We start from the raw sequence: 16,239 nt of genomic DNA, 5'->3' as shown, positions 1-16,239 counted from the left end.
ACTTGGTTGGTCTGGGACCGTCCGTTGTACGTATCCACACAGAATGTGTATATTGAGTTTTTCCACAAACAGTTCTATTTCAATTTCTTTGCCGGTTAAGCTCTGTATATTTTGATGTACAATGTTCATATTGGAGAGCTTCTCCGTTGACTGGCTATCTAGTTTAAATAATTATAAGAAATTTTCTTAGTACTTGAACAAGTACTTGGTTCATTATCAGAAATATTGGTACCTAAAGTACAATTTGTAAAGTTGTCAATAGACTTAGTTACAACACTTGTAACTGTATCATTTAAATTGTAAGCTAATAATGAGGCTATATGTTGCTTACATTTTTTTGACAGATAAAAAGTATCCCTAGTCAATAACAATGGTGAAATAAATTTATTCACATCAAAATAAAAAACTGCCTCACTATGACGGCATGTCAAGTTATAATTATAATTTATTTATTTGTTTATTTATACTCTTTATTACAAATTTGCACATTACAAGTTAAATAAACCGAAGAAGAATTAAAACAGACAGAAGCAGTATACAAAAGGCGGCCTTATCGCTTAGTAGCGATTTCTGCCGGACAACCTTAGGATAAGGAAAACAAGAGGATAACAGACTGCAGGTTGTGCATTGTAAGAGTTATAAAAAACCTACCCTTAAGTATTTATAACTCTTACTGGAGATTTTCTTCATTTTATATCGTCTGCATACCCTGTGCATAGCTCCTATGCACGCCACTGATAACAGTAGAAGGGGGCATTTATTCAAAGCTTTATAAATTTAGTCAGGCAAATCCGTTGATGAGAACACTTTCACTTTACAAGGCACTGGAAGTTAATCCTAAATTAAAACCACCCGAAATCTTTTTGTTGTATTTACGCTATGAAATAAATGCAAACCCGCTATAAATTAGAGATGGCGACCATTGAAACAAATCAATTACTGTAAATTCCATTTCATGCCCTTTGTTCGCGGGTATACACAATACACTAACAGTCCTTTGTCTCTTGTGTTTTACAGTTTGTGAATAACATATAGAGTAGTAGGCTGTCCATCTTCAATGCATTTTACAGGAACAATATGATTCAGTACTTTCATTTGTAATTATTAAGCAGAGTATAATATGGTTCGGTGGTTAGCGCTTCGGCCTGCCTTTCGGGGTGACCGAGTTCGATTCCCGGCACCTCTAACTTTTCGGAGTTAAGTGCGTTTTGAATTTAAGTAATTTAAAATATCACTTGCTTAAACGGTGAAGGATACATCGTACAAGGAAACCTGCATGCCTGAGAGTTCTCTATAACATGGTTTAGTTGTGTGGTGGACTATAAGGGAGACCCGCACCCTGTAGTGTGCCGGCAACAGGTAATCGTGATTATGATAAAATTTAATTATGAAATGATTAAAAACTTACTTTTAATATCAACTTTGATAAACAAATCAGGCGAATGTTATACCAAGTGAGCGACTAAAAAATCCGAAACGTTAAATAGTGGTCCAAAAAAGTGTAGTCTATCCGTGTTCCTTCTAATATCTAAAGTTCTTTTGGAACTAAAATACTCAGGCATCCTAAGGATTTCATCATCATATCAACCCATTACCGGCCCCCACTACATGCTTACTATTTATTTATTATTTATAGCCCAGTGGGTAGGACTATAAGATAGGACTATAAGATATAGTAAGCCATATTCAGTAATTACGATAATTTTAATTTTCATTAATATTAGCTCGTTGAAATACTACCCATTACTCAATCCTAATGGTCACCTAGTATTCATCATCTATTTATTTTATTTTATTTATTTATTTAAGAGCACTAACAACACGCATATTACACGTTTTTTAAACATAGCACACACACAACAACATGGACTGATATGCACGTCAATGACAAGTGCACATAGCATTGACAAAGCGTCATGTAAATTTAATTTGCAAAAAAATTTACACAAAATTTTACTCACCGATAAGTGTTCGGTGAGTTTTTTTCTAAAAGCTGTGGGTGAGTCATGGAAGATATCGATCCACACCGAATAACAGTCCACTGCTGGACAAAAGGCCTCTCCCAACGTTTGCCCATAATCACCACGCTGGACAGACGGGTAGGTGATCGCAGTAGATGGTAGAAGTAGTACTAAGGACTCTGATGCCCAGTCTCCGTTCACTTAGTGTCCTTTCACACAGACCACCGGCGCGCGTACGGTTGGAACTGGCCGGAGCGACCAAGCTATGTTTCACATAGACCGGCTGGAGCACAGAGAGTACGCAAACGGAGCTGTTCCGCTGCGCGTGAGCGGAAGAGCGCGTCATCAGAAATCATACGAGCCGGTCGGCTCCTTTTATTTCTTCAAACTAACCGCGTAAGGTTTGCTCTCCGGCATTCTCAATAACAAACGAGGTGTTATGTAAAAATAAACCTTATTTCAACTATCCAACACTCTATTTTAATCGCTATCAAAATCTGCTCTCCGGTCCGAGCCGGCCTGTGTGAACGGACACTTACTCGTCTCGTACGACACTCCTCCTCAGATAGAGGAGGGGTGGTGACAACTGTATTCTGATCTGCCGTCACCTATACCATACCTACTATAATAATAACAGCCTTTATTGAACAATCTTACAAAAAATAATAATATGAAAGTTATCCTAATCTAAAGTTACTTAATAATAAACTTAAATATTAAATCGTCTAATTGATACCGGTTTTAAGTTTTTGTTGCGTTTCCGCAAAGGCCTCCCCTAGAGCTTGCTACACTTTCCTATTATAGGTCATCATCTTCCAGGTAACACCAGCCATCATTCTAATATCATCTTCTAATCTGATACGCTGCCTCCCTTTCTTTCTTCTATTTTGTCTCTTTCTTCCATTTGGTTATACCATATATGTATATTCATATGATGAGGAGCAACAAAGAAAAATGGGCTTATACATACCTACTATTATGTTTATATTATTATTGAGCAAGGAACCATAATGATTAGTTTCTAGTTGTCTACTGTAGACCATAGAAACGCGCGTGCTTTCCATAATAATTAGAAATCAACTTGAACACAAACAAAAATGTCATTCGATATCAGAATTCCGATTATGAAGACCGCATCAGAATTCATAACGCATTCTGTTAACTGGCTTTCTTCGTATTACATGTTCGGTAAATAAAATGTACGTAGGTACACCGTTGATATACTGTAACCAAAGATACACGTGTCGTCTAAAACTTAATTACGTTCTCAGTACCCTTTTCATGATCGGAATTTAGAAAACTATCCTTTGCTAGTTATACACGGCTTAGCAGCTAAACTGACCTTAACCAAAATTGCAATAGCTTTCTTTTTGAAGGACCTAGGATAATTTTTAGATCAGCAAAATTAAAAATATGTACCTTCGGATTTTTTTAAAAATCGAACCAACCGCGAATTTTTTGGATAAATAAGTATGATATAGTTGTATTCCCTGACTTAGACATCCATTTTTAGTTCTTTATTGATTAAGAAGCAATTGGTTATCCTAATATTTTGAAATGGTCTTTATAAAATCTAAGATAGCTGATGGAGGAACTGGTTCATATCAAATAATAAAAGCCAAGTACCTATATAGTAACTGAAAAATTCTTGGTGCTTTTGTTCCGGTTTGTTCACATTTCAATGTTAAGCTGCCCTACTATGCATACCTAAACCTAAAGCTTGCTTTGTCACTTATTACCTCAAAGATTTTTGTTATTTTACTACCTACTTACTTATCTTTCGTTATGTTTATCAACGTGTACCTACGAGATGTTTTCCTTTGACGCCAAAGGATTCGCTACGGTCTTGGAAATTTCAAGAAAACTTCGTGAGCGAACTATATAATGATTTTGTTTTATTTTATTCTTATAAGCAAGTAAGTGCGCTCAATCTATTTCTGTCTCCATGTAGAATTTTATCGAACTTTTATCTTTCTAAGGTAAGTATAAGCTTTCAAACAAAGAAAACAATACTTAAGCTGTACTAGACCCTTTTTTTTTGGCAAGTTAATTCCGTAAATTTAATCCCAAATTAGTTATTAACATAAATATAGATTCGACAAAGAAATGCTTATGATAATTTTTTTTAAATAAAACAGTTTTATCACTAAAATAAACTAAGGCAACCAATAAATAAATAATAAGACTTTATTTTTAGTTGTGATTTTCGTCGTAGGTAAATTTAAATTTTCTTTATCTAAGCGTAAGAACTGGCTACTTCTTTATTACAGTGGCGCCAATTATGTAGTAAAACGTTTTCTAAACTTAGCAAAATTTACATACAATGTAAAAAGACAACATTAATTTTAGAGCCGAAAGTTTAAATTTGTTTACAACCGAATCTTTCCTGTGTAAATTGTACCTATTCATTCATATAATAATTCACTCGTTTGTTAATTCAGCCTCAACTGTTTACGTATCTCTTGCTATAATATCAATAAACATGATGCATAAATCACTGCCTATATCGCCGCTCTATTCCCGATCGCCTATCAGAAAACGTCGTGGGAACTTGTTGTTGACAGAGATAGTGATAGCTGGACAAGTTGATATGACGTGATTAATGTAGGATCAACCATTCGACTCTCTTATCGCCGGCACTCCAGTGTACGGGAGTATTACTAGGAAATTCTGCCGGGTCAGATAACCGTTTTAGTGTTCCGGAAAGAAATACAGATTATCTCGGGAACTGTTTCATGGAATTCCCTTAGTATTCAGATTAAGTAAATTTTTTTTTAAGTATTTCATTATCATTATTATAATTTCAAACAAACGTTTTTTCAATTACGTGTCTACATAATCGTGGGTCGCTATTCCTATCTATGTGCCTCGCGCATTGCCACTTTAGCGTTGGAACTCTTTGCTCTCTTTGCAGCTTTATAGATAATCCGTACTTCCGAAGAAACTTCTTTGATTATCGATAATCTTAGTCTGTATATAATGTCATCTTTACTTGATAGCCTGAGTGCTCCCAGTTCCTACAACTATGTCATACACAAAAGCACTGTATGTACCCAATTCATATTTTTCTTTCTTCTTAATTACCTCATGTCTTTTATAATCTATTGTTTTTTTTTTTCATTTTATCTCATCTTCATGCTTAATGAATGCATTGATGATACAAAAAACCAAAAACGTTGAATTTACTAACGAATGTTTTGTTTAATTCCAGGAGCGGCTTGGCGCGGCGTAGCGGGTGGGCCGCGCCATGGGTAACAAGTGCTGCAGCCGCCGTCACGACCCTGACCGACCCTTGGGTGAGCACCTTATGCCAAGACAATACCACACCGTCCAACCTGTCCTTAGCTGCGTTTAGTCCCCACTCCCCAGCGAACGTCAAATCACAAATAGCGCCCTTGTGAGACACAGTTGTCATTTGTCATACGCATGCCAGGTCGCGGGTTGGATGCCGCTGTTTCGTCGTGCCTCAATACCAAGTTTACCTTATATTATTCAAGCCCTACACCCCGCCTGCGCCTTCCCTTATCCACCGAAGCGGTGGATTAAACCTACGAAAGAACATTTAACCAATCGCGTTAGGTCGAACTCTATGCGGGATATTGCGCGAAATTTAGTGTTGATGGTTGTATTTATATGTTGGAAAGAATGAAATGGACTATCTTTATTCACTATGAGGTCTATCAGGTTTTACTATGTGTGTCTCCATATCATTCAGATTTTAAGATTATGGTAAAGTATTACTTTGTTTAATACCAGCGCTGCCTACTTTGATTCAACGAGCTCACAAACAAATTTAAAATTTGTTTGAGGATTTGAATCTTAACAATATTCAATGAAGATGACGTTCGAAATCTTGCAGTGCATGTTTTAGCAATCAGATTACTGATAGATATTTACGTCTTAGGCTTAGTTATCGAATGCACCATGCTTTTAAGAAAAACTTCAAAGTAACTTTTAGAATACGATATTCTAGAATTGCTATCAATCCTAGAGTCCTTAGGAACTATCCTAATGTTTATTTTGACTAGCAGTGAATTAAACTCTTCTGGGAATAGTAATATGAACTGTTTCTGAATAGTTTACGACGAAGGTTTTAAAGTAGAGTAGCAGAGACCCTTTGAATTAAGATCCACTCAAACTTTGCACGCTTATAAATCACTCTATTCTATTTGTCGCGTCTGCCGTAAACGACCGTCTACCCTTTTGCCGTGGTCTCGAGGAGCTACTTCAGTTAAATATTTATTTTATAGATTACTTTGCTCAGTCTGAAGAGCCGAAAGATTTTAAATAAGCTCATAGTGCGAAAGATTGTCAATCTCGAGCACCGAAATACAATGAATGGCACGTCGCAATATTTTTACCATTGAGTAGTTAGTTTTATTTTATCTTGTTTACAATATTATGTCCGGGATAAATAACGAATCAATTAACACTATTATATTTGTCAGTTCTGGCGTTAACGATTGCCGTTGTCTCAACAGCTGTTTCAATAAGATTTTTTATTTAATAGATTCTTTTGCGCAGTCTCCAGAGCCAAAACATTTTTAATAAGCTAATAAATACTCTGTTTCTTGCCAATCTCCGGCATACAAATACTCGAGGTTTTGGAATCGAATTTTTCTATCAAGTTGTTCATTTAGTTTTATCTTATTTATATGGTCAAATGTTTAGCAAAACAAGAACCTATACTAGCTGTTGGATAGTTTCTAAAAAGTGATTGAAATGTTTCGCACAAATGTTTTTTTAATGTCGCTTTCATTTAATTTAAACCGAACAAAATAAAATAGTCTGAAAGAGAACCATCGATTGCTTAAACTGAACGGATGAATAAATATTGCGAGTATTGCGTTGGTAATCAAGTTGGTCCTTATTCCCCAAAATTGCGTGGTGACAGTAACAATAGCTTCATATGAACGTCTTAATAAATTTCATTACGTTAAATTTAACCACGGATCCTGATAGATAATGCTAGATAGCTTGAACACAGAAAATTTGGTGCTAGGTTTATTGTATTGCCCAGAACTGCACGATTTGTATCGATTTGCTTCTATACATCGAAACTTTTTTAACTCGATTTTCTGTAAGTTTCTTAAGCTACCTGTCTCCCACTCGCTCCCATAACTAAATCCTCTTTACGGCGCACGCTTGAAGTAAGCTTCTATAAGTACAAAACCGTAAGTTGCTGAAGTTTGAGGAACCGTTAATTTGGGAACTTTTACCCGCATTGCTGCTGTAAACTTAGTTTCTTTGTATCATAGGGAAACAATGGTACACTTTCTATGTCTACTTGTATTAGGTTATTTACCAGTTTATTAGTAAGCATGAAGTTTAGTGCTAGAACATAGGTTTTTTTATGAAAAAGCTGGTCGACTGGTGGTGCTGGTGTTATATAGTTGTAGTATAAACTTTATCATCAATACCAAAAGCAAGATGTTATGTTACCGTTGTTATATTTGAAGAACCACTGAACGTGACCGTGAGTTTAAAAGTCAGTCTTACCTATGCCTCTTATTCGGTTCTTACTAAATAGTGAACATACTTTTAGGTTACCAGTTGTCAGACTCATTTATTGAACCGGCATTTGCACAATTAGGTATATTGAGGTCGGCTGCCAATGCTTGTATTTCTGAGTTCTTCTTAAGTCTCTATAATCGTTAGGCAACCATAAAATAGGAAAACAAAGTTACTAACTAAATTCTTATTCTCAATATTCCTTTGCATTGTAAAATATAAACATTTCATCATCCAAGTTAAACACCGCAAAATTTCCAGTCTCGAACGCCAGAGCGGAAACAATTTTCTTTAAAAACAATCCTCGAGATTTTTTCGCACGATGTTTAAGTTGCCCACTTAGGGCTTGGTCTGTTTGCATTTATTTTTTCTTTGTTCACACTGGTTTTCTCGTATTTTATAAATCTTTTGTCACATCAACTAAGTATTTGACTTTAAAACTGTTATGAGTTGAATAATAAAAGGATTTAAAAAAAATACGAAATCTGTGTTTTTATAATATTAATGGATTTTTTACTATACTTGCGGTTCCGTTTAGAAGCTTCATTCTCAAAGATTTTTGACCAATGTTCAATAGCATAAAGTCCACAGTGAAGGCATTAGCTTTAAAATAATAAAGAAGCATTCAATTCATTTTATTCAATGAAAAGTTTAACATAAACAAAACAACCATTACAATCAGTGCACTCAGATAAAATTTTAACGTAAACATTGACAAAAGTTGCCAACGTACGGGTACCTACTCGTACGTTGGCAAGTTTTGTTTAACATCTTATCCTTATGTGTGCTATATTGAGTCTGCACGACATGTCTTCTTCCAATCACTTCTATGAGTTGTTTATTCACTTCTTTTACACTTATATCCTGTTTTACTTAATCCATCCATATTTTCTTTGATCTCGCTGTATTCGTTCCTTTCACATGCATATTTCTTATTCTTGTAATAACATTATTTTCTTATAAGTTTACTATCTGTTGCCCGCGACTTCGTCTGCGTTTGATTTTGTTTTTTGATGTAGCATTCAATTTAGTTGTAGTTCTATAAAAAATTAAGGTATTCAGTATCACTAAGCCTTAAATGAGGGGTTTGCTGCTGTCCGCTGAGGAGTTCTGTCCTCTATCTCCAACCACATTCATCAGATATACACAAAGATTTGGCAAAATTAAACACATCTTACAACCTCTATTGTACAAAAATAAGTATTTAAATCGGTTATAATTTGTCGGAGTTATGGTTTAAAATCGTCAAACACTTTCATCCCCTCTCCCAAAGGAACCGAGCATGTCGGGATAAAAAGTATCCTATATTACTACAATATGAAGATGAAGAATTAGAATATGTTTACAAAGTTTCATGAGAATCGGTTAAGTAGTTTTTGCGTGAAAGCGTAACAAACAAACTTACATTGACATTTATAATATAAAGAAGGGAAAGTAGGAAAGTAGGGAAGTAGGGAAGTAGGGATAAGGATTTTACGTCAAAAATACCGACATACAAACCAAATCGCGGATATCTTTCTTCTTAGAAGTCTCTCATTAAGATCCAAATTCTTTTTTTTGCGGATATACGTAACATTTAGAATTATCACTGTCTCGAGCCAACTCCAAAAGTTTGTTGTTTTAAAAAGAGCTTATTCGTTATGTGTGTTTGTTATATGGTTTTTCCGAATTAAGCCAATATAACTCTACATCCCAGTAATTGTTTTCTTTGAATCCTGCTACTTTTAAAGTGCACGGTTGGCGGGGCACATAGTTCGGGGAACCGATGGACGTTGGGGTCCCAAGGTGCTGAAATAGGATATGATAGGTTGGGATGGGATGGGTGATGATATGGGGATAAGTATCGGTTTAGCACCCTACCCCCAGGGGCTTGCATACTAGTAATAAATACTTAAGGGTAGGCTTTTTATCCTCATAAGAAGGCTCAGAGTCACTCAGCGGGCGATGGAGAGAGCTATGCTCGGAGTATCTCTACGCGATCAAATTAGAAATGTGGAGATTCGTAGAAGAACCTGAGTTACCGACATAGTTCAACCAGTCGCGAAGCCGAAGTGGCAATGGGCCGGGCACATAGTTCGGAGAAAGGATGGACGTTGGGGTCCCAAGGTGCTGGAATGGCAGCCCCGAACTGGTAAGCGCAGCGTTGGTCGGCCCCCAACGAGGTGGACAGACGACATTAAGCGCTACGCAGGTAGCTGGATCCAAGCGGCTCAGAACCGTGGAACTTGGAACTACCTACAAAAGACCTATGTCCAGCAGTGGACGTCTATCGGTTTATGTGATGATGATGATGAGGCTTTTTATAACTCTTACAACGCCTATGCTTAAGTTTTTTATAACACATACTGGAGATTTTCTTCATTTTATATCATCTGCATACCCCGTGCATACCCTCTATGCACGCCACTGGCTACCCCCTTTTCTCGTATATAGGTGCATTACATGTACAATGTACACAATTTGGAAGCTAACCAGAATTCCATTATTACAAAAACCAGTTCTGCATATCGCGCTACATGTATCAGTCATGTATGCCATTACTATCCAACATTTGTATTATTGTACATTAAAAGCGATAACAAGGTTGAACTACGGCCAAAGACCTATTTAACTTCGGTCAAGTGTAAGTAGACTCAGCAATATCAATATTCCCGGCTCAATAACGTTCTTTTAAATGCGTCCCACTTTCTCGTTTACTTCGCTGTACTTTTCTCGTGCATTTGCCACCGTATGAAAGGAGAGAAGAAAGGATTCCCCCTTTTTTTTTTCTTTTTCGTATTCAATAGCTTTGCTATCACCTAATGAAACAGAAATGAGTTTCTATATTCCGTCTGAAGATTAACATCACTGAAATTGGATAAAAATGGCTGGTGTGTTTTTAGTTTGAGTATTTTGAAACGTTGGCGAGAAGTGCACAAAATTCCGAATTCCATATGTTAAAATAGGTTCTAAGTTTATATAAAACGTAAGCTTATAGAAAAATCCTATTATAATATTAAGGATTACATAAAAGATAAAAGCTTGGATGTTTCGTAGTTAAATATTAATGACTGTGAGATGGTGATAAAAAAAAATTACTCTGCTAAGTTTGTGATGGGCTCTTCTTAGACCAGGGCGCGTTTGGAATATAAATAGTTTTTAGGTTTTAGTTGGCAGACGTAGTTATCACCATTACCTCACATTGATGTTAACATATATGTATGAACATGTGATAGGTCGGATCGGTCAATTGGTCAAGCTATTTCGAAAGAGTGTAGTTGCGAACACACCGACACATGAATTGTATATGTAGAGAGAAAGTACTCGTCTAGAATTTGGAGTGGGTGGGTACGTGAACATGAACATATTCCACCTAAACTAATTTATTCACCTGAAATTTGAAGGATAGGCTATTTGTAGAATGTTGAAGACCACCTTCTCACATTTCCTCCTCGATAAATGTGTAAAGGCTTTTCACTATCTCTTTGTGTAGTGTTTACCGTCGCGAGGTCCTAGGTTCGAATCCCGGATCGAGAAAAAAATTTGTTGGTTATTGTGTTCTTTCTGCTAAAGAATTTTCAGTACCAGACCGGAGTTAAAATATTGGCGGGGTGAAACCGCGTGCCTCGGAGAGCACGTTAAGCTTACTGTCCCGGTTATTATCACTAACTTGTAGCAAAAATTGTACAGCCCACCAACGTGCATTTGATCAACGTGGTGGGTCTATGCTCTTAAAACCGTTTCTCCTATGAGAGAGGAGGCCTGTGCCCAGCAGTCGGACTTTAAAAGCTGCTGGCAGCGAATGTCCTCCTATCTTAGAAAACTTTATTTTAATCCACTAAGCCCTTCACTGGAATGTCACCTGTTTGTGTCTACATGGTAAAAGGCTAACCTGTTAGGGGTATGACAGCTATATTAAATATACCCCTAATTGTTTTCTATGCGACATCGTACCGTAAAGATCACTCACTTGGCGACACGTCTTTGCCTGTAGTTATTAACTAGTCACGGTCGATGCCTCCCACCAGACCAGTTCAGAGAAAATTCAGAAATTATAAACTTCACAGCGCTCACCACCGCGTCAGGGAGGACGTCAAAAAAGATAATTCACAAGAAGTCCAATTTAAAATATACTCAAAGTACTTAGTTTCGTACAAATTAAAACACAAAATGCAGCTTTTGCAAATGATCAATACATTAAGAGTTGAAAATATTTTCACTGTTTCCGAACGCCGCGCCGTCTGAAATAAGAGTACTACGACTAAACAAAAGGGGTAAAAAATATTGGCCGACTGTACCAATGGCTTTGCCTCTTTACTTACCAACTGTTTCAATTCTCAGCGGCTATAAATGGAAAAATACAAGTTTTTCTACAATCCTTTGTATACCATTTCTAATTTGTTCCCCTATTGTCTTAGCTTAGAGGACCTTAGTACCTTCTGCAATGCGATTGTTCACTTCGCTATTACCGCTTCGCGTTTGATCTGAATAATGGATAGAAGGAGGCGTTACTATGCGGAATTCCATGATACTCTGAAATTTAAGCTTAAGTTACTATAGTCCGCGTAAAGCTCTCCTGCTAAATTTTAGGTAGGAGAGGTAATTTATAACCTCTTCAATCTTTATACTCCACACCAAAAAAGATCTTCGTCAATGTACTCTCCACGCACGTTTTGCTCCGTCACCGAATCATCCTCAGGAGATGGTGACTTTACAATGAATAATACTTGTTGAGTGACATTCGCCAAGCGTGTCGCTTTTTATACCTTTCCTATCCCTACCTTATCTATCCATTACTATACCCCCATTAGTACCTCTGAATGTGTTTAAGGAAACGTTGATTTTATTTTTTTTCGTTTAGCAAATCGATCTAAACATCTACTACTATTTTTGATTGGGAAGTAAATTGGTTTCTAAGCAGTTAGAATGCAAATTATTTTAAGAGGGCCAGTTTCCCTCGGCCAGTTTAAATCGGGTAGTACTTCTGACCCCACTAACTTCAGACCAATATCAGTACTGCCCACTGTCAGTAAAATTTTTGAAAAACTTATTTTAAATCAGTTACTTTCCTATTTTCATAAGTATGATTTACTCCACGTTAAACAATTTGGTTTTACACGGGGTCGCTCAACTATCGACGCTGGTGTTGAGCTAATACATAATATATTTGAAGCTTGGGAGGAGTCACATGATGCACTTGGTGTGTTCTGTGATTTGTCTAAGGCGTTTGATTGTGTTGTACATGAAACGTTAGTCAGAAAACTACACCACTATGGAATTCAGGGTGTAGCTCTCGACTTGATTAGTTACTACTTGCGTGATAGGGTGCAGGTGCAATGGTAGACGTTAATGGAAAGCGGTCTAATGGGTCATTTGTGAAAATTGGTGTTCCACAGGGTTCTATATTAGGACCTTTTCTATTCCTTATTTACATTAATGACCTGCCTTACCTTGTTAAGGACAATCACGGGATAGTATTGTTTGTTGATGATACATCACTTATGTTCAAAATTAAGAGACGTGAATTAGCTTTAGACGATGTAAACAACTATCTCGCTAAAGTAGTACAATGGTTTGAAGCTAATAATTTGGTTTTAAATGAAAATAAAACTAAGTGCATAAAATTAACATTACCAAATGTTAAACATGTAAAAACCACTATACTACTTAATAATGAGGAATTGAATCCGGTGGATACAACAGTATTTCTAGGAATAACGTTAGATGCTAAACTTCAATGGGGCCCTCATGTAAATAATTTATCGAACAGGCTTAGTTCTGCTGCCTATGCAGTAAAGAAGATACGCCACCTGACAGACATAGAAACTGCTAGGCTAGTCTATTTTAGTTACTTTCACAGCATTATGTCATATGGAATTTTACTATGGGGTAATGCTGCTGATATTGGCACTATTTTCGTGCTGCAGAAGAAGGCTGTTCGTGCGATCTATAAAATGGGTCCCAGAGAGTCATTGAAAGATAAATTTAAAAAGATGTTAAAATAATGACACTCTATAGCCAATACATATTTAAAAATTTAATGTATGTTCACAAAAATATATCAAAATTTAAAAGAAAATGTGACTGCAATAATTTAAACGTTAGAAGCAAAAAGAAACTTGCAGTGCAGTACACTAGACTACACAAAATAAGCAATTCATTTAAAGGAAATTGTATACAATTTTACAATAAATTACCGGTTGATATCTTGGGGATGTCACTAAAGAAGTTCAAAGTTTGTATTAAGCGAAAGCTTATAGAAAAGTCCTATTATAGTATAAAGGATTACGTAAACGATAAAAAAGCTTGGGTGTAAACAATTGCTCTAACCAGGTTGCTTCTTAAATTTTTTCTAATGACAATGTGAGATGGTGATAACGAAAAGAACACCCGGCTAAGTTTGTTGTGGGCTTCTTCTTAGACCAGGGCGCGATTGGAACCCACGTAGCTTTAGTTTTAAGTTTACGATTGTAGTTATCGCCATCACTACTCACTGCTATGTACTGCGAACTCGAAATTTCTGTCGTTTACAGGAAAGGCCAAAATAGTATATTATAATAATGTTACTTGATAATTTACGGCACTGATTTCGTACAGTTTGATATGATATTTTGGGCATGTTTTTGCCACACATGACCTTTGCAGGGCATGCAAGGAGTCATTCAAAGTGCCGCCTTATCAACTTGAGGCGCCTAATGTGTTCAGAAATCAGCATGGCTGTAGTGCTTCTCGGGACGAGCTGGAATTTACAGGCATATGAGGTACCTACGCCTCAGGTTAATGGACAAATTGTGGCACTTTGTGGGGCGTGTTCCTTGAATGTCCTGCGAAGTTTTTGTCTGTGCGATTGTTTCCCACTTACAATCCATCTTCTCAGGGCCATCTTCTCTAGTATCACAATACAAAAAATTTACAACCCGGTTCATTGGCTTTGTGTAACCGTTTCACTAATCTTATTCAAACTTTCGTTACAGTATACCCAGCTTACAAGAAGAACGAGGCTGGTTTCACAACATGCCCGTCACTGGAGACGCGGTACACTGGCGAGCCCAACAACCGCGCGGTCACACGCCGACCAGCAGACATCGTGCGCACAAGAAATCCTGGAGCGTGTAAGTTAACCTCTCCATGTTCCATGCTGTCCTTGGTCCATGGTATTTTTGAAGTCCATGGTCCTACTGAGTTATCGGCCTCTAGCTGAACCATTGTCGGCTTCTGTTGTTGGCTATTTTCACTCTGGTGTAAAATTACAGAAGGACATAGGAAAGTCAAACACACAAAAAGTCTCGATAGTTTGTTGTCGGTGTTGCATATAACTCTTTATACTGAGGATGGTGACCTATCTACTACTAAAGATCACCAATCAAACGATGTTCTTCCAGTTTTTTAGTTGGCATATTATTATTGTATGACTTTGTAAAACGTAGCTGGTGCAAATCAACCGACTTCTTCTTGAAGTCTTGTAGTTTTCATTTTCGACTTCGGGTCACGAGGTTATCAAATTTATTTTCCATATATTTAGCCGTAGTTTTCACGCCCTTACCTCGGAGAACACGTTGAGCACACATATATGTTGCGATAGTAATTAATCTTTCAACTAGCACTGCAACAGTGTTAAAACGTGATGATGATGAAATAATATGATTGAGAAATGCCATGGCAAAGCTGTAACGTTATCATGAAATTGATTAAGATAGTACTCAATAATAATGTAATATTCCTTCTTAAAACATTAACATTTTCGCCAAACTTAATTTGCGCGTATTGGCATAAAGTCAAGACTCTACGCCTTCCTTATTCTTGTCTGGCGACATTGCTTTATGAATATACAAAAGCGTGACTTAATGGCTTAATTTCATTTTATTAATTCAGATCGTTGTTCCTCAACCGCCATTACCTTATTAGTTCCGTTACTCAGCGACTCGGTCCTATTATAAACTATTCCATGTTTAGTTAGAATATTCATTGTTTGAATAGTTAAGTACGTGTGGATAAGTCATCATCATCATCATCATTCAACCCATTACCGGCCCACTACATAGCAGGGGTCTGCTCCCACAATGAGAACGGGCTAAGGCCGTAGTCCACCACGCTGGCCCAGTGCGGATTGTTGGACTCCACACGCCTTTGAGAACATTATGGAGAACTCTCAGGCATGCAGGTTTCCTCATGATGATTTCCGTTTACGTTGAATCAAGTGATATCCTAATTGTTTCAAACGCACGTAACTTAGAAAAGTTAGAGGTGCGTGTTGGGATTCGAACTCGGCCCTCTGAAAGCGAAGTCGAAATCCTACACCGCAGTGGATAAGTAAAATGTGATATTTAAAGAAGGAATTTCTAACATTAGCCCTCGGTTGGACATAGGTCTTGCCGAGAGCGCGCCACTGCCTTCAATCTTGCTCTTTCAGTGATGTCCCGCCACCTATTCAAGGCTGTCTTTACTCTCATATCCACCAGCGGCCTTCTATTCTGCTATAGGCAGCCTGCTCACTGCTACTTCAGCTTGCTAATTCTTTATGCTATGTCAGTAACTGTGATTCCCTTACTGATTCATGATGCGGATTTATGTCACTCAGAAAGACACCCAATGTAGCCCGCTGAATATGGAATATAAAATAAAGCGTAACTTCCAAAAATCTGTACGTTATTACTCTTGGTACCCATATAGCGGATCCGGAATACTGTCAGTTTCCACATGCTGTTAAATATATCTATATATTCAGTGTTACTGCATTTATTTGATTAACAGCGAATGCAGGTCAGGTCTCTAAGGGAACTTTGACTAC

The 16,239-nt window shown here is 37.1% G+C and overlaps 1 protein-coding gene across 2 annotated transcripts in view; it reads left to right on the top strand.

The window, feature by feature from the left end:
• The window catches only part of LOC120630752 (tyrosine-protein kinase Src64B), a 110,866-nt gene that overhangs the window by 89,200 nt on the left and 5,427 nt on the right, over positions 1 to 16,239 (top strand). For both annotated transcript variants that reach the window (XM_039900054.1, XM_039900053.1), the window contains exons 2-3: positions 5,173 to 5,257; positions 14,426 to 14,563. In XM_039900054.1, coding sequence (XP_039755988.1) covers positions 5,209 to 5,257; positions 14,426 to 14,563 — 187 coding nt within the window. In that variant the 5' untranslated portion in view covers positions 5,173 to 5,208. The remainder of the gene's footprint in view (positions 1 to 5,172; positions 5,258 to 14,425; positions 14,564 to 16,239) is intronic.

The sequence above is a fragment of the Pararge aegeria genome, chromosome 16 (assembly GCF_905163445.1).
Source record: "Pararge aegeria chromosome 16, ilParAegt1.1, whole genome shotgun sequence".
Taxonomy (NCBI): Eukaryota; Metazoa; Arthropoda; class Insecta; order Lepidoptera; family Nymphalidae; genus Pararge; species Pararge aegeria.
Note: the sequence above shows the minus strand (reverse complement) of the source record. Positions and strands in the feature narration are given on the sequence as shown.